This window comes from Seriola dumerili, unplaced genomic scaffold (assembly GCF_002260705.1).
Source record: "Seriola dumerili isolate Sdu_G_001 unplaced genomic scaffold, Sdu_1.0 BDQW01000716.1, whole genome shotgun sequence".
NCBI classification, from domain to species: Eukaryota; Metazoa; Chordata; class Actinopteri; order Carangiformes; family Carangidae; genus Seriola; species Seriola dumerili.
In genome coordinates this window covers 402,757-426,363 of record NW_019174971.1, presented here as the reverse complement: position 1 = coordinate 426,363, position 23,607 = coordinate 402,757, and the positions used below count along the sequence as shown (strand labels likewise).

The following is a 23,607-nucleotide window of genomic DNA, read 5'->3' as shown; positions in this document are numbered from 1 at the left end:
GCTAAGGCTAATGCAGTCTAATAAATCAATAAATCCAGAATGCATGAAGATTCAGTTGTTTTAGAGGCGTGCTAATTCAACTTTATGTTTATTTTTATTCAACTATAATGTTAGCTTGACTACATTAGGTTTGATCTCTTTTCGCAGCTGAAGTCTGTGGATGGCTCCATGAGTGCGTAATCATTCATATTACATTTCATTTTTCCGTTGTGTGTAAAAATATAACCAGATTAGATCATAGGTGTACTGTTGTGCAGGACCCAGTGTTCCAGGAAAGCTAAGATGCTCCATCTCCTCCTTTGTAATGTGAAGATGTTGTGGTTTCACGTCCAGCCTGTCCTCCCTGTGCAGTGTCTCTCCAGACGCTCTCAGGCTCAGGAACGTTTCTGTTTAAAACCATTATCTGACTGGAGCTCGTCCATCTCTGCCAGCACCAGGTCTGCTCCGAACTATCAGTGAAGGAGCCTTCCGTGTTTGGCCTTCCGTCAAACGCTGTGTTTAAATATGAGACGTCCGTGACAGCTGTTATGAATTCAGACGTACACACGTGTTGTTTGTATATGTTTAGGGCAGTCCAGGGCCAAAAATAAGGAGCCAATACATCTTAGAATTTATTTTAACCTGCTTAGGGTATAGCATGGCAGAGACTTATGTTTTACAGAGAGTGTCAAGTACATTGACACTATCACGATTACTAGAACAGCTTTCAACACCAGAATGACTAAAACAAAAATAAGTATAACATATGATTATTCATGAAGGTGGCACCATGAAAGTTGAGTGTTTTCAGAACTCAAAGCAGCCTATAGAAACAGCAGCTTGGCTTTCATTGTTTCATTTTATTGTTGCTTTATTGTTCCTGTCCACATTTCTAAAAAAACAAAAATGTAAAGAATAGTGTCAGTACAGCTGCTATGGGCCATGATGGAGGGTGTGAAGACACATGCCATGCCTACTGATGTTAACCTGGAATGTTCTTATCATTTTAAGGCTGCGGTGATAACAGCTCTCCATCCTCTTCCATTCATGGACGTGCACTTCAGTCCTGCACAGTGGTGAAAAAAGGTCCCAATGGATGTAAGAGAGTACAACAAAGAGTGCAAAGAAACAAAAAAACAAGTTAGTAGGTCAAGGGGCTCCATCCCCAGCATGGCCACAGACCTGACTCAGGAAAAGACAGTCATACAGTTTAACTGTTCTGTCCTCCTCCCCCTTTCACTGTGCACTTCCCCTTTAAAGTATCTGAGAGGAACCGCTGCACACTTGGCCGCTTTCTCTGCCTCTCTCATAGCGTGTTATGAGGCTGTGAAGCGGCTGCTGGGTTCAAAGGATCTGCAAGGATAAAAGAAGCTCCTGTATTTTATTGTGGAGGCTGTACCGTGTTCGTGGATATGGGATGCAGGGGAACAGGCTTCAAGTTATTAAGAGAGTGAGAGACACTATTTTATTTGAATTTCCTTTGGCTTAGGAGACATGTCTGGACTGTGCATGCCTAAAAGGTAAAAGTATTACCAGTTTGTCGCTTTTTTGTTTGAAAAAGTTCATCATAAACAAAAGATTATCATCTATTTTTTTATATCCTTTTAATCATATCATTAATAGTAATCAGATTACAGGATTACATGATATTTTATTTATGTATTTTGAAACTCTATTTTATTTAATGAAAAACTGGCTTGAAATGCAACATTAAAGCATGAAATGATGCCAAACTGCTTTAAACTGTAATGAAAAACCAATTTTGCTTCAGTGTATTCGCCTTTTAAAAGACAGTATTTGCTGAAACTGTAACAGGACTTTGATACCATAAAATCCCCTTCATTGAACTTGTTTGCTCGCAAATTGGTGTCAGCTTTTTACATGTATATGGACACTGGAAATACTGGCATGTTGCAATATTTATTTTTTAATGTTATTATCATATATATAGTGTGCATCTTCTGGTTTAAAAATGATTGTTGAACTGTTGCAGATGCTCCTTTTTTTAAGAGTTATAGTTTTTGGCATTTATTATAAAGAACTTACACTGACATAAAAAGAGAGACATAATAAAGCTTAATCATAAAACATACAGACATAAAGCTATGTGTAATATATAGGTGTGAGTTACTGTGGTTTACTGTGTGACTATGAACTACTATAAACAGTGTTAAATTATCTTCCGGACATGTATCACTTTCTAAAAGATAATGGATATAAAGGGAGGTGTAACTCAGAGTCCAAGCTGATGAATTATTGAATGACAGCAGCCTCACATCCATTAACATGTACTCTCTGCTGTAAACTAACAAAGAGGTTACATTAGTTTCAGTGGTCAAGAGGAGACAGGAAGGAGCACTGCGAGCTACAGTTATTAGTTCTACTGTTGTCTTTATTGGGAGCCTCCCCAACGGCCCTGTAGGTTTCTCTTTCATATAAAGAGACCGCAAAGAGAAAATGTGCAAGTCTAAATTTTAGCTCTTGCAATCTGTCTACTCTCGCCAGAAAAAAAAAAGCAAATAAGCACCATGGACACAGAAACAATGTGTATCACTAAACTGAAATAGAAATATACTTGTTCTTACTATCTACTATCTTACTATCTTTTCCAGCGAATGTGGTCGTTTTCATCTTCCTACAATGCGTCTCCTTCTGAATGTGTTCCTGGATGAACTTGGGTCATTGTTGGTTATGATTCCTTGGTCCTCGTCTTTGCTCTACATGAAGTGAAAATAAATCATGTGAAAGCTCCTTCTTTCCACTCTTTACTTGAGAAATAATCTGAAATCCTTTCCTTTTTGAGCCTGAGCATTACTCTCTCCTTGGCAATGTGCTTTCTTCCACCTACAGGGCCTCTCTTCATTTATTACCAATGATAGCTGCTCTTTGGTTGCTGTGATAGTAGTGTAACGAAGCTTGAGCTGATTCTTGAGCTCTGAAATCATCACATAACTTCAAATCCACTGGCTCAATGTTGCTTTAACTTGAAGTGAACCTACTTGAACTTGAACTAGCTCTCTAGTTAAATCAAATGGCAACCGCTCTGGTTTACATTTAGACATTTGTAGCCTACCTGAACCACTACTACTTTAACAACGTTTCTCCTTCCTCTGCAGGGTAGATGTACCTTGATGGGAGTGAAGCCGGGCTGCAAATGGGAGGAAGTCTCCACATTTCACCTACTACAACGATGGACTACAACGACTCCCACACTTTGCTCTCTGGGGAGCAGCTCATCTACACCATCACCATACCACTGTCGACCTCCATCATCCTGGCCAACCTGGTCATCATCCTGGGCATCGCCTGGAACCGCCAGCTCCACAACACGACCAACTACTTCTTCCTCAGCCTGTTAGTGGCTGACATGTGCACAGGCGTGACGCTGCCCTTCATACCTTTAATGGGCCTAAACCGGGAGTTGAGTTTCAGCTCCTGTTTGGTGGCTCACATTTTCCCAAATTTCCTCTTCTTGGCGTTCCTTTTCAACCTTGTAATGGTTCACTATGAGCGCTTCATTTGCATCGTCGACCCCCTGCATTACAATAACTTGTGGATGCATCGCAGTTTTCCTCTAGCATTGCTTGTGGTGTGGGTGCCCCCGCTTCTCTATGCATGTCTACCTGCCTTTGGGTGGAATAACTGGACAGGACCAGATTGGGACGGCTGTTGTTGTGCAAGCAGCCAAAATTTGACTCCACTTTCAAACTGTTCAGCAAATGCAACCACCTGCTGCTCATACCGCAGAGTATTCCCCAATGCTTTTATCTACTTGGAGGTGTATGGGCTCGTCCTACCTGCAATTCTCACCATCGCTGGCATGACTGGCCGCGTTCTGTGGATCACCAGAGGCCAGCTGAAGGACATTTGTCGCCTCCATCGTTCGGTGGAGCGGGGGAGTCAGGCCTCAGACCAAGAGCAGAGGCTGAACCTGCGGTACACTCGCTGCGTGGTGGCTGTGTCGCTGACCTTCCTCGCATGCTGGGTTCCCTACCTCATTTACATGCACGTGTGCATAGCGTTCCTGATCACTGACACCAAGTGGAGCTCCACCACTCACATTGTGCTGTCTTGCACCGGCATCGGAAGCATGGCCGTGGTGCCGCTGGTGCTCGGCCTTGCCAACAAGCAGTACACGGAACCGGCATACAAAGTTCTCCAGAAACTCAGAGACAGGTGGAGGCGAAGGATGCGGGAATCAGAGGAGGTGGCAGTGTGAGAAAATAATTACGAATCTGAATATTTATCTCCACCAAGGAGGTCATGTTTCCACCCATGTCTGTTTACATTTGGTGGAGGGACGGGGCAGGGGCCAGGGAGGAAACCATTAAATCTTGGGGGCAGATCTAGATCATTTATTATGAATTTTTCTTTGCACATTTGTATTGATTCTTTCATAATTTATACATCCGTGTCTTTAAAAAATGGCCAACTCTTATTTTACCACCGCTACACTGGGTTTGGAAATATTTTTTTTTGTCTCCATTGCTGAAGATTTAGCCTTCCAGTTTACATTAGACATAAATGAAAAGATGAGGAATAAATAAGCCACTTTTACATTACTACAGCCCATTTGATGTGTTGTATTTTTCTGTTGTCACATTGGTTTCCAAATAGGAATATATGTTGGTGTTAACATGTTTCCGTCCATGAGATTAAGAAAAACATTTTCAACATCTCCTCCATTGTTACGCCAAAGTCACATTTCACACTGAACTACTTTTAAAAAAGGCAGAGCAAAAAGCAAGCTAAATGTGAACGCTGTAATGCAAATGATACAATGAAGGAAGGTTAAATAAAACCGCGCTTGTATGAGCGCTGTACATCCTATAAATATAGCTCAAAGATGCTCATTTCTCTTTGTGTTGCCTCCTCTGCACATCAGCAGAACCAGTGGTACATTTTCTTCTTCTGTCACCCTCCTGCCTGCGATGTTTACTCCTTCTTCCCTCGCCGGTGTTTATGTATATACTGGTATGCAAGCTGAAGAGGGGAGAGGGATGCACCCACTATCCTTAATACATCTACAAGACATGAGGAGATTAGGCCTTCTGCAAGAGTTGAAACTTAGCTGAGTTTCCGGTTTCTGCCCTATTTAGATTAAATGTTACAGGACTCTTGAAAACTGAAGAAGCAAGCAAGTCTTATTTGCTGTAAAGATCCATTCACAGGAAATGAGATTTTTATTTGAGACTTGATTAAACACAGAATATAATGTCGTGTTATTTGTCTCCCCGAACTAAATGTGGTTTTGAATGTGTGCGTACAGTATGTGGGTGGGAAGGAGACGGACAGTAAATGAGCTGAGGAGTAAAAGCAGACTTTAATCAAATTAAAGGGCAAACAAGGTCTGAACTGTTTGCGGGATATGAGGAGATATGGGATATCATCACGGGGTCAATGGTATGCCATCTGTATGTCTTTTGTTTGTGTTGCCATGCAAAGCCACGCAACAGCATGTTTTCCACATCAGAATATCGTGTGCATATGTGTCAGGAAGACGGAGAAGAACCAGGAGAGGAAGAGGAGGAGGGAAAAAATTAAGACACAAGGAGACTGTCAGGCTCCAGCGTCCGTATTAAGTAGCTCTTCCCCAGCTTTTAGCTAAGATAGAATAAGCCAGGATTTACTTTACAGACATGAGTGGTATCAATCTTTTTTTTTCTCAGCAAGAAAACAAACATGCATGTGTCCCAAAATGGTAATTAATAATCTGTGTGTTGTTTGAAAGAAAAAGAAAGACAGTAGACATATTGCATGTTGTGTTGTTTTATTTATTAATTGTTTTCCACTGCAAATACTTCACACACACACACTTTGTACCATCTTCTGGTATCCTCATGATTACTTTGACACATGTGATGTTCACATGAACCTCATGAAGGACAAACAGTATAACACCAGGGAAGCACAGACAACAAAAACCATGCAAAGCCATTTAAGGTATGCAGCTTCTACCTCAGATCAAACATCGTCTTTGTGCATTTCCTTCCTGATATGACCAAGATATGGTGCAACAGAACATTCATTAAGAAACCTTTACAACGTTCGCAAAGACAAAATCTTACTCACAAAGGCAGGAGAGAAATAGCTGCGGCGACAGCTGAAAAACACACTGATGCTGCCAGGAACACCACAAGATAAGAAAACCCTTTAAGAAACACTGCTCCACATAAACAAAACATCTCCAACCTCCATGCACAAATTCTTCAGAAAAACGTTCAACCTGCCAAGAAGCTATTGTTGCTCTACCAGAAAGCACACAAACAAAAGTTTCATTACTGCATTAAAAGTAACTTAATTTAACTTAATTTGAAGTGTTTGAATTCACATTTTGAGGATATATATTTATATGTAGTGTAATGCTGCAGACAGAGGAGTGATGCACACTCTCAGTCAGTGTATTGGGAGCTTTCGGACACGACTCTGCCTGCCTCCACTTCCACCCGGATCAGCAGGCGTTTCTTGGAGGCCGCCGGGATAACGGTGTCCGCCGGGTTGTGGGTGGTTGCCGTGACGACGGCGGGTTCTGGAGCTGGTGGCGTCTCTGGCAGATGCTGTTTGGATGGCAGGCGAACGTCTGCGTGCAAGTAAGGACTTTGGATTGGTTGGTTTGTTTTTTAGAAATCTGAGCAAAAGAGAGGTTTGATTTTAGTGGGAAGCAAAACATGAATCAGCCACGAGAATGTATGAGATGCATGCAGGTTCTTGTGTTGTTTTATTTCTGCTACTGTGTGCTTTAAATGATTAATAATTTTTGGAATGCCATGTCAAGAATTTTTATGGCTGCACTGATTTCAGAAAAGAAGCAACAGAATTGTTCTCACCTCCGTGGCGCATGAGGTCGTTCATCCTTCACAGAGATGGAGAGAGACAGTTGTTAGCGCGAGCATTAATGGTGTGAATACGAATAGAAGCTTAGGAAAACAATGCGCTCATCCCCTCTGCTCACATACCTCTCCTCCTCGCCCTCCAGCAGCTTGCGGTAGGTGGCGATCTCGATGTCCAAGGCCAGCTTCAGGTTCATCAGCTCTTGGTGCTCGCGGATCTGTCCGGCCAAGTCCTGCTTGGCCCGCCTCAAGGCCTCCTCCAGCTTGGCGATGTCCTCCCGGGCCTGCTCCAACTTGTCGTCGCCTTCTGTCCTGACATCGCCGATTTCCTTCTTCAGGGACTCTTCCTGCAGAGGAGAGGAAGGAGAGAAGATCAGAGGCCACTTGGACTGGAGGGGGCTGCAAATCTATCCATGAGCGTGTGTCTGTGTGATTCCCAACCTTCCTTAGGAGAGCCTCCAGGTCGCCATTGAGCCTCTGGATGAGGCGCAACATGTCTGAGATGTCCCTCTTTAAATCACGCACTTCCTGCTCACGTTGTCCTGCATTTAAGACCATGGCATCCATCTAGGCGGAGGGGGGGAAATGTGAATAATGAGAACAGTATCTGGCCTCACATAAAGATCTATCTAAGAGTGTTAAGATGTGGAATAAATTTCAATGGAAATATCAAACTGTGTTCATCTCAAATCTGTCACGAATATAAAATGCGTCACTTGTTTCAGTGTAATCCTCCTCACCTTTCTCTGGTTCCACTGCTCGGCCTCCTCCCTGCTGCGGGCAGCCACGTTGGCGTACTGATTCTTGACATTCTGGATGATCTCGTCCATGTCCAGAGTCCGTTTGCTGTTGTCAGGTATGATCACCGTCTTGTTCTGGATTTGAGACTCCAGCTCCCTGATCTCCTGCAGGGGGCAGACATGAGGACAAGACACTGCTGTATGTATTATCTGCTATTGTTATAACGTCAGTTAATAAGAAAAAAAAAAATCTGTCATTACCTCATCATAGCCAACCCTGAGGAAATCCAGCTTTCCCATCAGGTCCTCCAGCTCCAGAGCCAGATTCACCGCCTTCAAGTGGCCTTCATCCACATCCTGTAACACACACACATTAAAAGTACAGATAGAGCTTCACTCATCAGTTTCTATAAAACACAGCAAAACTATACATTTCTGTGACCGGAAATTAGAAATAGAGTATAAGTAGCTCACAATACCTTTTTGGTGACGACAAAATCATTCTCCAGGTCAGCTTTCTTTTGTAACTCCTTCTCATACCTGAGACCAATTGAATATAATCGCATTTGTCAGCTTAATCAGAATTCATTTAAAGACATTCAAACTTGATGGAGGTTTAGTGTTTCTAAAGCGTGACCTGCTCACCTCCTCTTAGTGTCCTCCACCTCCTCTTGGTCCTTGAGCAGCTCGGCCTGCAGCTTGTCTTGGTCACGGAGCAGGCCCTCGATCCGCTGCTCCAGCTCGTTCTTCAGCTGCTTCACGATGTCGTCGACGTTCCCCTCGTAGTCCTCCTGCTCCTTGAGGATCTTCAGCTTGGTGTCGAGCTTTTTGTTCTCGTCCTCCAGGTGTTTCACCTGAGACAGAGACGGACGAAGGCGGGGAGTGTGTAGGAGGGGGGAAAAAAGGCGAACAAAGCAGCAGTAAATCTGAGGAATGTCATATCTGCTGCAGCTGGATGCCAAGTTTCACATGCTATTATTATGTGGTCCATGCTGATAATGACAGGTGAGGATGTTTTTGCACACTCAAAGTATGTATGTGTAGCCTATTATCATGTTTGTTGTTGTTTTCCATATACATCAAATATATATGTGTCTGTTTCATTCAGTTAAAAAGCATCAATGTCCCTCAAACCATTTCTCTGGTTATGGTGAGTGAGTGATGACCCTTAAAGTTTTCTAATTGTCCACAAGAGGGCGTCCTACATGCATTTCCAGCATTGTTTACATGAGGTGAAGCTTTCAGTAACACAATTCATGGCCTCAGGTCACAGAATTAATGCAGCAAATAGGCTCCAGGAGCGGAAACAGGTTTGACCCCTTTTACTTTGCTTTTACTTTGAACTTAAACTGAATATTGAATATTGACAATTAAAAAATAGCTCTCAGAACTGATTAGAAAATTTTGCACTGGTTCAAATGAGGCAAATTATAATACTTTTTTTTTTTTTTTACATTTTCTTCACCTTTTTTTAAATCTATTTTTTTTTTCATTTTATCTTATATTATTGTTGGATTTTTTATTTTTTGTATTATTTTTAACTGAATAATTTTATCTGCAGTCTTTAATCCTGGTTCAATGTAAAACACGTGGCTTTGTTCTGCGTAAAGAAAGTGTATCAACTGATTTGATCAAACACACAGAAAACACAGAAAAAATAATAATGTCATTTACAAACCTTGTCAATCAACTGGACGAACTTGTCATTGAGTCCAACCATGTCGTCCTTCTCCCTGGATTTGCCCGCAGAGTCGATTTTGTTGTTGGTCGGCAGACTTTTGGCGGGTCCTGTGCCGCTGGGGGAGTAGGACTGGCTGCTGTAATCTCTTGGTTTAGACATATTGAAGCTTGTAACAGCGACAAGAGGTCTAGAAGCTGGACAGGTGAGCGGTGATGGCACCTAGAGCCCTCCAGATCACCTGCTTTTAAGGTAGACAAGGACCACCCATCACCTCTCCACTTCTCTGTCTGCTCCAATCAAAAGAGGACAAGTGCAATATTACAGTGAGAAAAATGAAAAAATACTTGAATTTCGACTCTGGACCAGTTTGTCCAGGGGTGGTGTCGGGCACCAGGAGCCAATGGCATCTGAGGGGCGGATTTGTGCGTAAAAAACAGGTATAAGACTCACCTGTGTCCTTTACATCCATCAGGCGACTCTCCAAGCTGAATCACTCTGTGTGCACTTGTCAGCTCTCTCTCATCCAGCTGTAATCATGCCTTCAAACACCGCTGCCAGCATGTTTGGTGGAGCCGGAGGAAGGGGCTCCAGGGCGTCCGTGGCCAGCCTGGAGGGGCTGCGTAACGTGATGCGCAACGAGACGGACAAAGACTCCTCGCCCGCTCCTCCTCCAGCAAAACCTGCCGCTGCCGCTGCCCCCGCTCCTGCTCCGCTCCCCGCTGATGACAAGCACACACTGCGGGGTCTGAACGACCGTCTGTCCGGCTACCTGAACAGGGTGAAGCAGCTGAAGGAGGAAAACGACAATCTGGAGAAACAGATTGGTGAGATTGTGGCCAAGAGGAAGGCGCCTGAGGGGCGGGATTGGGATGAGACTGGGAAACCCCTGGAAGACCTCACGAACAAGGTTTGTCATCGGATTTATGTATTTATTTATTTAATTATAGGAGGAAAAATATGAAATTAAATAACATTTTTTCCACTTTAGATCAAAGACATCACCATGGACAATGCCAAGCTGCTACTCCAGATTGACAACACCAAACTGGCCAATGATGACTTCAAGAACAAGTGAGTTTCATGCAGTCTAGACAAAAAAACAACAACATTATTTTGAAAAAGGATGCTCAGGAAATAAAACATAATAATTCGGACAATTTAGATGAAAAGGAAGTTGAGTGGTGTTTGTGTGGATCATTGTTGGGATTCCTCCCGCCTCTTCACAGGCTGGACGATGAGACAAAGGCCCGTAAGGAACTGGAAAAAGACCTGGAGGTTCTGAAGAAGACCATCGAGGACACCAAGCTGAACTGCGAGCAGTCTAAGAAAGAGACTGATTTGGTGAAGGACGAGCTTGCTCGCATCAAGAAGGAACACAAGAATGTGAGGCTGGAAACCAAACGCACAAATCCCTAGAAACGCACACTTTAAGATCTCCCAAATTGCATTGTGTGACATTTTTAGGGCAACGTTGTGACTGTGACTCTTGTAGGAGGTGGATGTCCTGCGTGAGAAGATCAAGGAGTCCGAGGTGAAGGTGGAGGTTGATTCCAAGAACTCCAACCTGGCCGAGATTCTCAACAAGATCCGCAACCAGTACGATGAACTGGCCAAGAAGAACCTGAAGGAGACTGACGAGTGGTACCAGAGCAAGGTATATTACCTGCAGGACTCCTTTGTGAAATTCTCCTTCTCTCTCCTTCCCATCTCCCTCCCTCTCCTCTGTTTATCTCACCGTTTTCCCCCTTGGTTTTCCCCTCTCCAGTTTGAGAACATAAAGGTGGTGGAGGCCCAGAACGTCGAGGTCTTGCACTCCGGAAAGACGGAGCTCAAGGATCTGCTCAAACAGAAACAAATTCTGGAAATTAAGATCCAGAGTTCGCAGAGCACGGTAACCAAACACACACACGCACAAACGGCATGTCACTTTGTCACTCTGCCATAAGATGCAAGGAAGATACAACAATGTGAAATGACCTGAAAGCACAACCTACCACACACACGCACAGAGAGGGGCCAGGTTTTTACTGTAGATTTGAATAGGGAGCTCATTTCTCTAGACAAGTTTGGAAATGTCTTGTTTTGACACACTGGCCCCCAATTTTTGTTTTCACATAATTACCCTTCAGTTTTTGCATAACTCAGTGACATCTGATACACAGGAGACCCAAATCAGATCTTAAGCTGAAGCCTAAAGCGTCAGGAATGCTAAACCCTCCCGCAGGCGTGTTTTCTGACCTGTCCTTTTCACAAGCATTCCTGACTACCCTGTTATTATACTGTAACCCTGCAACTTAAAACCAGGTAAATTCTTGACCCATCTCACTGCAGTTTGACAAGGCACCTGGACTTGCACCTGCGAAACAAAAACAAACTATGAATATGAAGGTCACGGCTCCTGAGAAGACGTATTGATTTATCTATGTCTTCTTCTGAGGCCCCCCCCCCCCCCCCCCCCCCCCCCCCCCCCCCGAGGTCCAATATCCAATTATGGGACGCCTAGACTCACCTCATGTCTTCTTTTCAGATCCGAAATCTGGAGGAAACCCTGAGGAACACCGAAGTTGAGTACGGTCAACAACTGGCCCCTCTCAACAAGGTGATCATGGACTTGGCGTCGGAGCTGGAGAAGGTGAGGGCACAGGTGGAGAACCAGGTGGAAACCAACAAGAACCTGCTGTGTGTCAAGATGAAGCTGGAGTCGGAAATCAACGGCTACCAGCAGCTGATCAATGGGATGACGGCTGATACTGAAAGGTGAGGATGGTCAGAAAGACTCCGTGATGGTTGTGTGTTTTCTTCCCAATATTATTATATTTCCTCCCTTGAATCTTTGGCTAGAAAACATGTCCATCTTATAGCTAGCATTTTCTCTCATTTAGAAAGGATGGGATGCTCGTCTCTCACTCCATAAATTTTTGCCTAATGTGGCTTTAAAGTTTGATATTCTGGCTTCCACCTTTTCTGCCAAACAGCTGTTAGCTCTCGCATCTTCCCATCTATCTGAAAATATCCAACTATAAGTTCTTCTAAAGATTTAAAAGGATAGCATAAACACACCTGTAATTCACACACACAAAAAAAACTAACATAGTGAACATGTTTCCCACTTGGTACGTTAGCATACTTATCTTCTTCTTCCCTGACAGCACGGAGTTTTCTTTAGAGGATGCACTGCGCAGCGGTGAGTTATGGACCTGGCTGGAATAAAAACACATGACTTCAAAATGACATCACAGTGACCTGATTGATAAGCTTGCCTCTATCGCCAAGACAGACTGGAGTCAATACTGACTGAGATGCCTTCAGTCTGGTTTTGCAATCTAACTGGGGCCTTTCCAACAGGAAAGAACAAAAAAAAGATAATCATCAGAATTTGACCCTCGTCTTCCCTGTAGATTGGAAAGAGCTAGAAAAGGTGCAGGCGATACAGTTGAGGATCAAATAATGGTTTAATGTGGATGCAATAATCATGTGGCTTACACCTTTCATTCTTTCTAAATCAACAGCAGGGATTATAGCGTCGCATGCAGAGTTGAGCTTGAACTCTAACCCTCACATCACTTTTGATTGAAGGAGTAGTTTCGCAAAAAATATGTGTGTTGGCTTTCTTGCCGGGAGTGAGAAGAGAAGATCGACACCACACTCTTGTCTGTACGGTAAATGTGAAGCACGGGCAGCGAAGCAGCCAGTTAGCATATCTTAGAATAAAGGCCCTGTTTGTCGAACGTGTGAGTGGTGTTAATCTTCTCATCTAGCTCTCGGCAGGAAAGCGAATAGGCATATTGCCCAGAATGTTGAACTATTTCCTTACACATCACTAAACTGCACTAAAGTGTTGTTGTCACTTTGCACCCTGTAACTGCATGCAAACACACCACAATTTTAACACCACATGGTATTCAGAAATGTAATGATTTTGACAAGAAAAACCAATCCCAAGAATGAAAATATCATTTCTTTGTCTTGTGTTTCCACTCATTGACTCTCTGGAAGAAGAAGCAGGAAAGCTGAAGGATGAAAACAGTGTTATGCTTGAAACCTGTAAAATCTGATTCGTCTTCTTGTTTCCAGAACAGCAAAAGCCTAACAACGAGGCGCCTGAGCAGCAGCAGGAAGTGAAAGGAGAAGCCCTTGTGAAGCAAGAAAGTGCCCCCCCCAACAAATCCAACCCCCCTGAAGTGGTGGAAGGAGACCTCATCAAGGCCGAGGCGGTTGCTGCCAATAAAGCAGCAGCTCCAATTGCGCTGAACAATGGCACCACTGAAAAGAAAAAAAAATCCAAGGCTAAAACTAAGAAGGGTTCATCCTCTTCCTCCTCTTCCTCCTCCTCCTCCTCCTCTTCCTCTTCCTCCTCCTCCTCCTCCTCCTCTGACTCTGAGAAAGAAGGCAAAAAGCCCAAGAATGAGGATGAAGTTGCCCAAGCTTGATCTTTAAAAAGCTTTTTTCTGCCCTGTTTCCTATCACCTTAAACTTTATCCTGCTGTTGCTGCCGAACCTGAAATGCTTCCATGAGGTTGCTCAAGTGTCTTTTCTCAGATGTCAGTAAATAAATACATTTGATTTTTGAAAATTACCCAGCAGTGTTTGTTGTTCTTTGACTTTTCCAACACTCATTCACCAAAGTGAGGTATCTCCTTTGAAAAAGCAGGGATTACGACGTGGTAAAATAAAATACACACATAAACATAGTTGTGTTTGGCAAGGAAATACATAGGGCTCCTCTCCAACAGATTGTTGTGAGGCTTAATATCAATTAATCTGACAATTATCTTCTCTTGCTCTTTTTGGCTTATAAAATATCAGAAAATTCTGAAAAATGCCCATCATACTATCTTACAGCACAATGTGACATCATCACATCTTGTTTAGTCCAACCAGTAGTTCAAAACCCAAATGTATTCAATTTATTATAAGAAAAACCATCAGATGTTTGGTATTTTTGCTTGAAAAATGCTGCTCGTGGTCGACTAATCAATTAATCAATAAGTTGTTGTAGCTCCAATGTTTATTGCACACAACATGCCTTCCATCACCCTGTCAGAGTGCATGAGTTAGATAGGAAATGAGCAGATAAGTCAAAATAGACGGATAAAAGTAATCAATCAATAGTTGAAACTTTCAGATTCTGTTGTGTAGCAGTATGAATGCAAACTTGATCAAACCTACTGTAAAGGAGAGAAAAAGCCTAAAACATATGAAACAAATAACACAGGATCAATGTCCAGTTTTTGCTAATAGTGTTAAATAACATCCACATGATTTCAGTAAGTTTGTTAATTGCTTTAAAATGATACTATGAGCTCGTGGATGGTAGACATGTCTCAACCAGTACAAAATCACGTAATCCTTAAACTGAAGTGAGATAAATAAAAGCCAAAGTTCTGGACATCTACACTAGAAAGCTTACATATATTTCATAATGAAATGTATTTTCAGATCGTTAAAACCAGTTTAGAAACACCTTGATATCAAAGGTGAGCTTTTCAAGATTTTATATGATCTCTTCTCAGAAATTGCCCTCATTTCTGATCAATAAGTAGAATAATGATCAGTGTGGATTGATAAAAATCTAAAGAAAAAAAAAGAAAAATAACATAAGTGACAGCAGAGGAGTAACACAGTCACATCACTGCCAGAAAGATGCTTTTTTTTGTAAGTGATTTCTTTTATTTTTTCAAATGACAATGGTACAGACGACATGAAAGCACAGAGAGGGAGGAAGGGGGGGATTGAAATCATCCAGTACATGTATATTGCATGGTGAGGGTTGAGGGGCAAGCAAGAGTACCAAATGGAGTAAAAGATATCGTATCAAAAATTTTTTCATATATATATTTATATAGGACTAATAATTCTCTTTAACTATGCAAAGCAAGGAATGCCCTTTTTTCCATTTATCTTGAGCCTTGGCTTTCCCTAAGTAGAGCCAACGTTATTATTCATTAAACAAACAAAAAAAAAAAGAAGAAAAAAAAAAAGACTGGACACATTTTTGGGGCTGGGCGGGGGCATTTGGAGGCATCCTGGAGTCCTGTCTGATGTGGCGTTAAGTCTCAGTGTGGCGCGTTTGGGCGTGTCCACAGGGGTTTGGATTTCTCTGATGGGGGTCCGCCTCAGCGGGAGAAGGTCTTTCCACTGGAGGAACAAAAAAAAAATCCAAGATTTAGATGGTAAACACAGGACATCACAACAGCAACATCCAGGTTTGTTAGCCGCTTTAACTAGATCCTTTATGCTAAGCTAACTGGCTGCCGGCTGTAGCTTCATATTTACCACACAGACATGGGCTCAATCTTCAGCCTTGTGCCTGTCGTTTTGGAACACGCCAGTTACCAGCACAATGGAAGCTACTGGAAAATACTTGGTGGTTAAACTTGGTACTGATAAATGTGAGATATTTGTGGTATGCATTTCTCTGCCATGTCCCTGAGAATCTCTTAGGTCTCTAGTTTGTGATTCTTGTGTTTGTTTTTCTACCTTATTGCCAAACCTATGAGTCATGACATGTTTATATGTATTTGAAACTCACAAAGCTGGCAGCTATGGGGGGGTTACCTGCTTATTCCAGTAACACATTAACCACAGAACAAAGACACTCTCTATGCTACGACAGTATAAATTTATGAATTATTTCAGGGGAGCTACAAGGCTAACAGTGTATTTGTGGCTGTTGGGAGGTTTTAGCTGAGTGGAGAGCTGTTAAATCTCCTGACTCACTGCCACACACCTCAAAAACACACAGAGACTCGTAGAAGGACTCCATAAAAGGCGGAAGAAAAACACTGCACAGATAATGTATCTCAAGGCTAAATCTGGCTGTATTCTGCTTTGAACTGCAAAAACCATTCATGAGTCATCTTAAATAAAGACCCTGCAGCAGTGATCAGATTTCACGAAACTCAAAAACTTCTTTGATCATTGTTTCTTAGCCCAAAACACTGATCCTTATCTTGCTCTTCTTACTTCAGACAGTAACTACGAAGCTGTGCAGCGGGATCGAAACAAGAGGAGGGGAGCGGAGGCTACTTACGAGATGGTCTTCATCTCCTTCTTCTCGGCGTCGGGCCGAGCGCGGTTCAGCACCTTGAGGAAGTCTGATGTCTTGGCCCTCATGCGTGTGTGAATGTAGGCCTGCAGAAGACACGCAGACGTGGATGATGGAGATTTCTCATCGGGTATTCAAGCGCAAAAACACATCATAACTCGTCATCTAATCTTGGGCTGAATGTTAAAAGAGATATGATAATGATACACAGTGTGCGGCAGAGACATGGGTCACATAGTGATCACTTATTTTTCACTTGTTTCTCAAGCTTAACCCAACCACACCTGACCATAAATCCAGCTCTTATATCACCGACACTGACTCCCTCCAGTCTGGGGTGAAAACATCCAGGACAGTGTCTGTAGCCGGAGAACCAGATGCTTACAAAACAACACACACCTCTGAAATGGAAGTCATCCAAAAATTTAATTTAACCTGTCAACACAAACACCCACACGCTGCAGCAGAAACCTGTATGATCACTGAGGGTGGTAGAGCAAGTCATCCTCAAGTGGGGCCTTCCTTTGATCTCACCTGTCACTGGACTTTCTATTGTGGAGAAGCTGCTTTACTACTACTGCTACTACTATTACAGGGGAGGACTGAATGACTTGCTGTAGCCTGTGATTAAGGCAGACTTTCTGCCTGTAGCCTGTTCATCCGGTGCCTCCTTCATATTGACTTAGATGTGGCTGACCTTTAGGGAAACTGATACTGGGCCCAAAACGTCTCATGAGGCCAAAGAGCTCAGAGTAAAGCTTAAAAATGCTATAAATATTCCAAAAACAAGCATTCCTCATGAACTTGTGCTTAAAACATGCGAGTGGAGTCAAGAAAAACAAACAATATCTAAAAGGCATGATTTAAATATGAAAAAAATCAATGGTTTTGTTTCTGCTGTGCAGTTGCTAGGCAGACATCTTCATGAGTGAGTTCATTGAACCGACCTTGGAGCACTTTATGTGGTAGTGCAGGTAGTCCCTGAAGGTGTGGATGAGGTTGATGGTGTTGTCTCTGGCATTGGCATTGGTGTGACGTGGGAACAGGACTAGGGGGAAAAAATATAAATAAATAAAAATGAAAAGCATAAATGTGAATATAAAATGACTACATTAATCATGTAATCAGTACAGTTGTGCGACAGGTGAAGGAGATTCGGATGCGTTTTATCTCGGTGGATGCTGACCGAAGGTGATGTATCCGATGTTGTCCCCGACGGCGGCGTCTGTGTCCTTCAGCTCCAGCGGCGGCTCCCTGTGGCTGAACAGCACCTGGGGGGCCGTGTGGCTGGCTCGCCGACCCTCTTTGAACTCCTACACACAGAAGATGTCCGTGTACAGTACCAGTTATATTTGATTTTATGCTTATGTAACAGCTTTGCAGCTATTTTGGCATTAGTTTATGACACATTTTTATAAAACTGGATATTATAGTATTGTTGCTGTCAGAAATCCCTGTGTCTGAGAGTCAGAATTACAACTAAAAGGCTGATATGAAAGCTTTTTTCCGCACTCAGCCAGTATGTATGTAGCATGTACACAATGGATAACTTCTACGTTCATCTGGCCTCACAAACCTGCATGAAGACTTTGCCGATGATGACGTCGTCGTCGTCTTTGAACACTGTGCTGAACACAACCGTCACTCTGTCCTTCTTGGCCTCCACATACCTGAGAGGATGCAACATGTCAGATGTGTCAGAGGTTTAACGCCCCCAGAGAAACGAGGATTACCATAAAACGGGTAACATTTCTTTGACTTTCAGAGTTGAGTCCAGTGAATGCTACACAATATTTCCCATACTTGAAGACGTACTACAGCAAATGTGTCTCAGCTTAACAACACACAAACTGAAAGCTTTCAAGCTCTCCCCCACACGTACATGGACTCGTCGTCTCTGTAGTGGACCACGGCCCTCTGCTCGCCCTCTTTGCCCTCTTCCTGGAACTTGAAGTACTTTTCAAACACCGAGGCGAAGCAGTTCCTCTTGAGCATCCCCGCCTGGTGGACAACCTCATCTTTGTTGGCTGGTAGTGCGTCCAGGTCGTAGAGGAGGGACACGTTGTAGCCTGGGAGGAAGACGGAGCGGTGAAGGTTCCAGATTTAAGTCAGTCACCACATTCAATTTCACACTTTTCTATTAAAAGGAACATGTGAGCTGCCACAAGCTAATAAACGCTGGAGATAAATGTCCTAAAAATGAGGAACAAAGTTGACATTTAAAACTGCAACATGGCAGACAGACACACTTTTGTCTGAGGCTTTTACATACTGTATTAGAGTGTTAAAATCTTAAAACTGAGCCCATGTGTCTAATAGTCTCAAACCAGAATTCAGTGGCTGTCAGTGATTTCTGAAAAGGAGACCAAACTTACCAGACTCTGTTGAGACCAGGAAATTCCCATAGACCCTCTTGAGCAGCTGAAATTAAAAATATGATCTTTATTCATATTGCACTCCTCTAAATGCAGTTTTCACATGAAGCACTTCTCAGACGAACCGTAAAAATAAAGCAGAAAGAAGAATGAAAAAGCTCAAGAGCAAAATCTTAGATCAAAGTAATTAATACAGGACGATAAAAAGCTTTTTAAAGGTTTGGATAATGGCTTAGATTCATGTACATTATGCAAGAACAAGCTTTTAAAAAGGCCTTAATGCAGACTAGAGTAAGGGCCCCGGGAGTTTAGGAGACTGACAATTTAAAAAAATTTAAAAAATGTAGAACGGGTACTTCCAAAGCCACCCTTTGATTCTCAAAACACCTGAGTGATTTTCTGAGCCTGTCAGAATCCCCTGAGACTTGGCAGGTGGTTTAAGAGAAGAGAAGAAAGGTACACAAATGTCAACAGCATCAAAAGCAGCGATAGACAGAGAGAAAGAGAGAAAGAGAGAGAGAGAGAGAGAGAGAGAGAGAGAGAGAGAGAGAGAGAGAGAAAACTAAACAAATTTGCTGTACAACAAAAGACGAGATGTAGCCGGAGGGAGGTGTGTCGTCTTGTGGTAATTGAAGGGGTTACATTCCCTACACAGGGGCCCCTCTATAATGGATACCTGTCATTGTGGAATGAACTGAGGTCGACTTAGAAGGAATATGCAAATGAAGCTCGGGAATTGTGATAATGTACAAGCAAAAGTCATTGAAGGAAAGTGTAGTGTACTATATTCTTCCTACTTTTAATCTGAGCAGGATTTCAGATAATGTGTGAGGATAAACAAACCCTTTACACACACTATAAACACTGCAGCGCTTTCCAACTTCGACTTTTCACAGGCCGAGTAACTGAATGTGACACTGTTGGACGGTTTGCTCACTATCCCTCTGCTCTTGAGTTTTAGGGAACAATGAGGGAAGTGGCTGGATGGCAGCCAATACATTCATACAGTGGCTGCTGCTCGCAGTCAGCACTTCCTGGCCCGGGGTGAGTCACACAAACTCACTTCCTGTTTCGACCAGAAGCCTCTGCAACTGCTTTCTTCCTTACATGGCAAGAGAGCTCTTATGGTAGAGGTAGGTAGGTGTGTGTGTGTGTGTGTGTGTGTGTGTGTGTGTGTGTGTGTGTGTGCGTGTGTGTGTGTGTGTGTGTGTGTGTGTGTGTGTGTGTGTGTGTGTAGATACCAATCATGACCTCATCCTGCTTTATCAAATGACATTGACACTAAAATCTGACAGAAACCAACCTAAATGCATCCTTGACTTATTAATGACTATGGTTTTGCAGCAGTTGCCGGGTGACTACAGCTCAACTGCAGTTCTATAGAATATCACTGCAGAAATCAAAAGTAGCCATGAAAGCAACTGCTGACCTCAGAAGATCAGTAGTTGTTTTTTTTTTGCACCAGAGGAATAAATGTGTCAGAAAGCCACATCTGCATTTTAAACCATTTCACACTCTGGTTTAAGCTCTTGAAAAAACGACAACATAATTTTAGACATTTTGAGGTTTTTCCAGGACTTGCAGTGACACTGGGTTATTTTAGATGTGAATTTTGAGTATGTGCACATGTGAAGAAGTGGCTGCTGGTGAGGCCTCATCTCTGTCTAGGCAGGCACAGAGAAACATTTTCCAGAAATTATGTTTATGTTCCTCCCTCTTTCTCTTCGTGTGTGTGTGTGTGTGTGTGTGTGTGTGTGTGTGTGTGTGTGTGTGTGTGTGTTGTACCTCGTCAGCTCCATGCTCCTGCAGCTCCTTGTAGAACTTCAGGGAGATGCTGACCATCACTTTGGTCTTGTCCCCATTCGGGTTGGAGATGTGGTACAAGACGCCATCGAAATCTGCAGCAGAGAGGAACATTGGGTGAGTGATAACAGACAAACTCCTCACCCTTTACTTCCAGCTTCTTAACACAGAAGATGTAACAGTACACTTAAATAATAATAACTTCATGCACCAACACATTTTGTACTAAATGTGCCATCTTTATTAATAACCTCAATTCATGCTGGTACATAAGATTATTTCAGTCAATTTCACATTTGAGAACTAACACTTTGTGTCATTATCAGCGATTACTGGCAGGGCTGAACATGTGCAATAGGTTAATTGCATCACAGGAAGATAACTAGCAGGATCAACAACAAGCACAGCACAGAATCAGCATCACCACCCAGTAACAGCAAAGTAAGTACAGAGAAAATGTGTTAACTCTAACTTTGATTGTCTGTTTTAATTGTTGATTCAGTAGAAATACCAAACATTTGCTGTAACCTGTCACAAAAGTGGTGCTGAGGCAGTGCTAACCCCATCGAAAGTTACTGACCACGACAGTTGATACGCCCATTTCCACAATATTACACAAAGCACTTGTAGGACATTATGCAAAATACAATAAGCTACTGCACAAAACGTACAGGAAACCACACAATCACCACCACAATCTTCATGCACAACTACTCAACTGTTAAACATGTGAACTAGTGATTTTAAAGAAATGATCCAAACTACAATAGGTACAGCACTAACACCGTGCTGCCCTCATTTATAACACCATCATAACACAACCATGCTGTTTGGCAACTGTGTGGTCAGACCAAAACAATGACTTTCAAAGAAGCTACACACAGCATATAGCAACCTGTTGCATAAAATGTCATATAACCTCACCTGCAAACGTCACATCGACGGCCTCTGGTTTGGTTCTGCAAGGAGACAAAATTTGGAAATTCATGAGGCATAAAGAGAATAACTTGTAAGCCCTATTTTCTGACATTTTATAGACCAACAACTCAATTAATCAATAAAATAATCTGTAACATTAATAATCATTAGTTGCGGATTTACAACAGCTGCCATCATAAATCTTTATGTCTAAAAACACTGGTATTTTTTACTTTTACTGAAACACCTTGACAATGTGGTCTTTTTTTTTATTTGGGGGATGCACAGTGATAAATGAACACTTTAAAAGATGCTGCAGCAACTTGTCCAGGCTGCATAGTGTGCCTGCTCCAAGCAGCTGCAGCTCAGCTGAGCACAGACTTGACTCAGCTTGAATACCGGAATGCGGAAGCTGGACAGAGAGGGGGGCCTATGGTTAGCTCATAACTAGCCACTGAGTGCTTTTGTGCAAAGCAAATAAATGGGATTTATTGAGGGGAAACGACAAGTTCAATGTGATATAAATATCCTTATGTTGAAAGAGTGTGGTTAATGTCGGACACGAGCAGTTTCTATTATATTGTTGTGTCTAAAACTTTTAAGAAAATGTGTTTCCCATGTGTTTCACTGGGGATGAAAGCTATTTTAATACATTTTAAATGCAGGTAAAATATTTTTAATAAAGATTCATTTGTGCTTTGACATGAATTCCTCCGTTATTTATTAAATTAGCTACAAACATTAGCTACAACTGCTACTCGGCCAGCGATTATTTGCGATCTGCGATCTCCTAAAACCATATAAATGTTTTATTTAATATTAGTCAGGCCATTGGTTGCAAAATAACCTGAAATGTTTTGCTATTTTAATTCCACTGGGGGAATACGAATTAATTTGGGTGACATTTTTTGGCACAACACCGGCCGTGCAGACACACCCCAGCTTCAGGCAAACCCTATCACAGCGACTCGGTAAGCCAACTCACTCTGTATTTTGCTTTTTTTTTCTCTTTACACCCAAAATGAAAGACGACCTAGTTGACTTATGCAAAGCTGTAGGCATTTATCAGCCGCTTCATTTAATACAGCCGTCATCTTATGTGAAACGCTAAAGGGGAAGCTAGCTGGCGTTAGCAGTGCTAGCCAGGTGTAACAATGATTTCTCACCCGTTGGATGCGCCGTCGAACTTCAACGTCAGCGTCTCCTCTATAATGCGGTTATTGATTTCTAACAGGATCATCGCAGCGGACCGCAGGTGTCGAGGAAAAGGGGGGAATGATCAGATGGAGCTATGAGGTGGGATTAACCTCTTTGTGTCAATTTCTGCAAAATTTTCCTCCCTTGACAGACTAAACCGTTTCCGTCGAGGCTCCTTCCGCCTGTCGCTTCCGCGTATTTTACACTCAGGACCCCGATTAAACGAGGACGGCTGCGATCTTGCCTGTAATAAATTCGCAATAACAATTCTGTAATGGTGGAATAGGCTACTATGTTTGCTCTGTTACTTTATTTGAGTATTTCCATTTCATTTTATGCTGCTTCATACCTATGATCCACTATTATTCAGAGGCAAATACTGTAATTTATATCACAAAATAAGCCATTATTGACCCTGGGGCTGTTTGTGGGGGTTTCACAAGCTTCCCCACAGTATGTAAAATAAATAATATGAGCCCCAAAGCAGAGCAAACTACAAACTGCAAGCAAAGCAGGGCCCCCAAAGCCAATGGTTTTTCAGTTGTGTTTTAGGAATTTGATTAATTGCAAGGGAATTACACAAATAGAGTAAAATAAAGTAAAAAATCTGCAACTAATTTGATTAGTTTTTCTTTTTAATTAAACCCCCCCCAAATTCACAGGGTCCACATTTTAAAACTTCATCTCAGACTTGAGATGGATATTTGTCTGTATTCTTTTTTATTGATTATACAACTAATCAAAAAATTTGATTTTTAAAAAAAAAAACTTTATTTGGATGGTTTTATGCATATTTAAAGGTGTTGATCCAACTAGATGATAATGTAGGTTGTAGTCTCTAATGTTGTTGCCATGCATTGTGTTATACTAACAGGTGTTTTTATTATTTTGTCCTCCCCATTTATATCATTGAGGGTAGGCTAAATAAGAGAAACTCCTCTCTGTATGATGCAGTACTATTAATCTCCTCTCTAAAACAATTTTAATAAAAACTGAAGAAAAGTTGAATTTATTACAAGACTGTTGTATTAGACTG

General features: G+C 42.3%; 4 protein-coding genes across 8 annotated transcripts; 2 read left to right on the top strand and 2 right to left on the bottom strand.

Moving 5' to 3' along the window:
- The first annotated feature begins 1,263 nt into the window (after positions 1-1,263).
- On the top strand, positions 1,264-5,714 carry gpbar1 (G protein-coupled bile acid receptor 1). 2 transcript variants are annotated; one of them, XM_022765545.1, is made up of 2 exons: positions 1,264-1,429; positions 3,096-5,714. In XM_022765545.1, the coding sequence occupies exon 2, from the start codon at positions 3,101-3,103 to the stop codon at positions 4,196-4,198; it is 1,098 nt and encodes a 365-aa protein (XP_022621266.1). In that variant the 5' UTR covers positions 1,264-1,429; positions 3,096-3,100; the 3' UTR covers positions 4,199-5,714. The 2 variants fall into 2 exon arrangements, with proteins under 2 accessions (XP_022621266.1, XP_022621265.1); XM_022765544.1 differs by having other exon boundaries at positions 1,264-1,499.
- A 25-nt stretch (positions 5,715-5,739) lies between these two features.
- On the bottom strand, positions 5,740-9,768 carry LOC111236700 (keratin, type II cytoskeletal 8-like). 2 transcript variants are annotated; one of them, XM_022765528.1, is made up of 10 exons: positions 9,681-9,768; positions 9,228-9,517; positions 8,195-8,403; positions 8,029-8,089; positions 7,811-7,906; positions 7,550-7,714; positions 7,251-7,376; positions 6,936-7,156; positions 6,807-6,832; positions 5,740-6,559 (listed from the first exon to the last, which is right to left on the bottom strand). In XM_022765528.1, the coding sequence occupies exons 2-10, from the start codon at positions 9,387-9,389 to the stop codon at positions 6,372-6,374; spliced, it is 1,254 nt and encodes a 417-aa protein (XP_022621249.1). In that variant the 5' UTR covers positions 9,390-9,517; positions 9,681-9,768; the 3' UTR covers positions 5,740-6,371. The 2 variants fall into 2 exon arrangements, with proteins under 2 accessions (XP_022621249.1, XP_022621250.1); XM_022765529.1 differs by having other exon boundaries at positions 6,495-6,607.
- Positions 9,687-13,758, top strand: LOC111236697 (keratin, type I cytoskeletal 18-like). 3 transcript variants are annotated; one of them, XM_022765523.1, is made up of 8 exons: positions 9,687-10,137; positions 10,219-10,301; positions 10,457-10,613; positions 10,723-10,884; positions 10,996-11,121; positions 11,758-11,987; positions 12,380-12,414; positions 13,305-13,758. In XM_022765523.1, the coding sequence occupies exons 1-8, from the start codon at positions 9,766-9,768 to the stop codon at positions 13,658-13,660; spliced, it is 1,521 nt and encodes a 506-aa protein (XP_022621244.1). In that variant the 5' UTR covers positions 9,687-9,765; the 3' UTR covers positions 13,661-13,758. The 3 variants fall into 3 exon arrangements, with proteins under 3 accessions (XP_022621244.1, XP_022621245.1, XP_022621246.1); XM_022765524.1 differs by having other exon boundaries at positions 13,310-13,401; XM_022765525.1 differs by lacking the exon at positions 12,380-12,414 and having other exon boundaries at positions 13,305-13,401.
- Positions 13,759-14,883: 1,125 nt separating this feature from the next.
- On the bottom strand, positions 14,884-22,761 carry arpc2 (actin related protein 2/3 complex subunit 2). The gene is made up of 10 exons (XM_022765563.1): positions 22,541-22,761; positions 21,381-21,415; positions 20,439-20,551; positions 18,654-18,699; positions 18,161-18,347; positions 17,855-17,948; positions 17,465-17,591; positions 17,226-17,326; positions 16,264-16,364; positions 14,884-15,368 (listed from the first exon to the last, which is right to left on the bottom strand). Exons 1-10 carry the CDS (start codon positions 22,612-22,614, stop codon positions 15,347-15,349), a joined length of 900 nt encoding a protein of 299 aa, XP_022621284.1. The 5' UTR covers positions 22,615-22,761; the 3' UTR covers positions 14,884-15,346.
- Positions 22,762-23,607: the final 846 nt, after the last annotated feature.

Bases quoted from the DNA above. Each gene is read 5' to 3' on its own strand.
- gpbar1 (XM_022765545.1), top strand. From the start codon at position 3,101: ATGTACCTTGATGGGAGTGAAGCCGGGCTGCAAATGGGAGGAAGTCTC.
- LOC111236700 (XM_022765528.1), bottom strand. From the start codon at position 9,389: ATGTCTAAACCAAGAGATTACAGCAGCCAGTCCTACTCCCCCAGCGGC. The intron at 8,404-9,227 runs GTTTGTAAATGA...TCTCTGTCTCAG, and splicing joins TCGTCCAGTTGATTGACAAG to GTGAAACACCTGGAGGACGA. The intron at 6,833-6,935 runs GTATGTGAGCAG...ATCTCTGTGAAG, and splicing joins CTGGAGGGCGAGGAGGAGAG to GATGAACGACCTCATGCGCC.
- arpc2 (XM_022765563.1), bottom strand. From the start codon at position 22,614: ATGATCCTGTTAGAAATCAATAACCGCATTATAGAGGAGACGCTGACG. The intron at 20,552-21,380 runs GTGAGGTTATAT...TCTCTGCTGCAG, and splicing joins CGTCGATGTGACGTTTGCAG to ATTTCGATGGCGTCTTGTAC. The intron at 18,700-20,438 runs GTACAACACACA...TTTTAATTTCAG, and splicing joins AGGAGCATGGAGCTGACGAG to CTGCTCAAGAGGGTCTATGG.
- LOC111236697 (XM_022765523.1), top strand. From the start codon at position 9,766: ATGCCTTCAAACACCGCTGCCAGCATGTTTGGTGGAGCCGGAGGAAGG. The intron at 10,138-10,218 runs GTTTGTCATCGG...TTTCCACTTTAG, and splicing joins TGGAAGACCTCACGAACAAG to ATCAAAGACATCACCATGGA. The intron at 10,302-10,456 runs GTGAGTTTCATG...GCCTCTTCACAG, and splicing joins AATGATGACTTCAAGAACAA to GCTGGACGATGAGACAAAGG.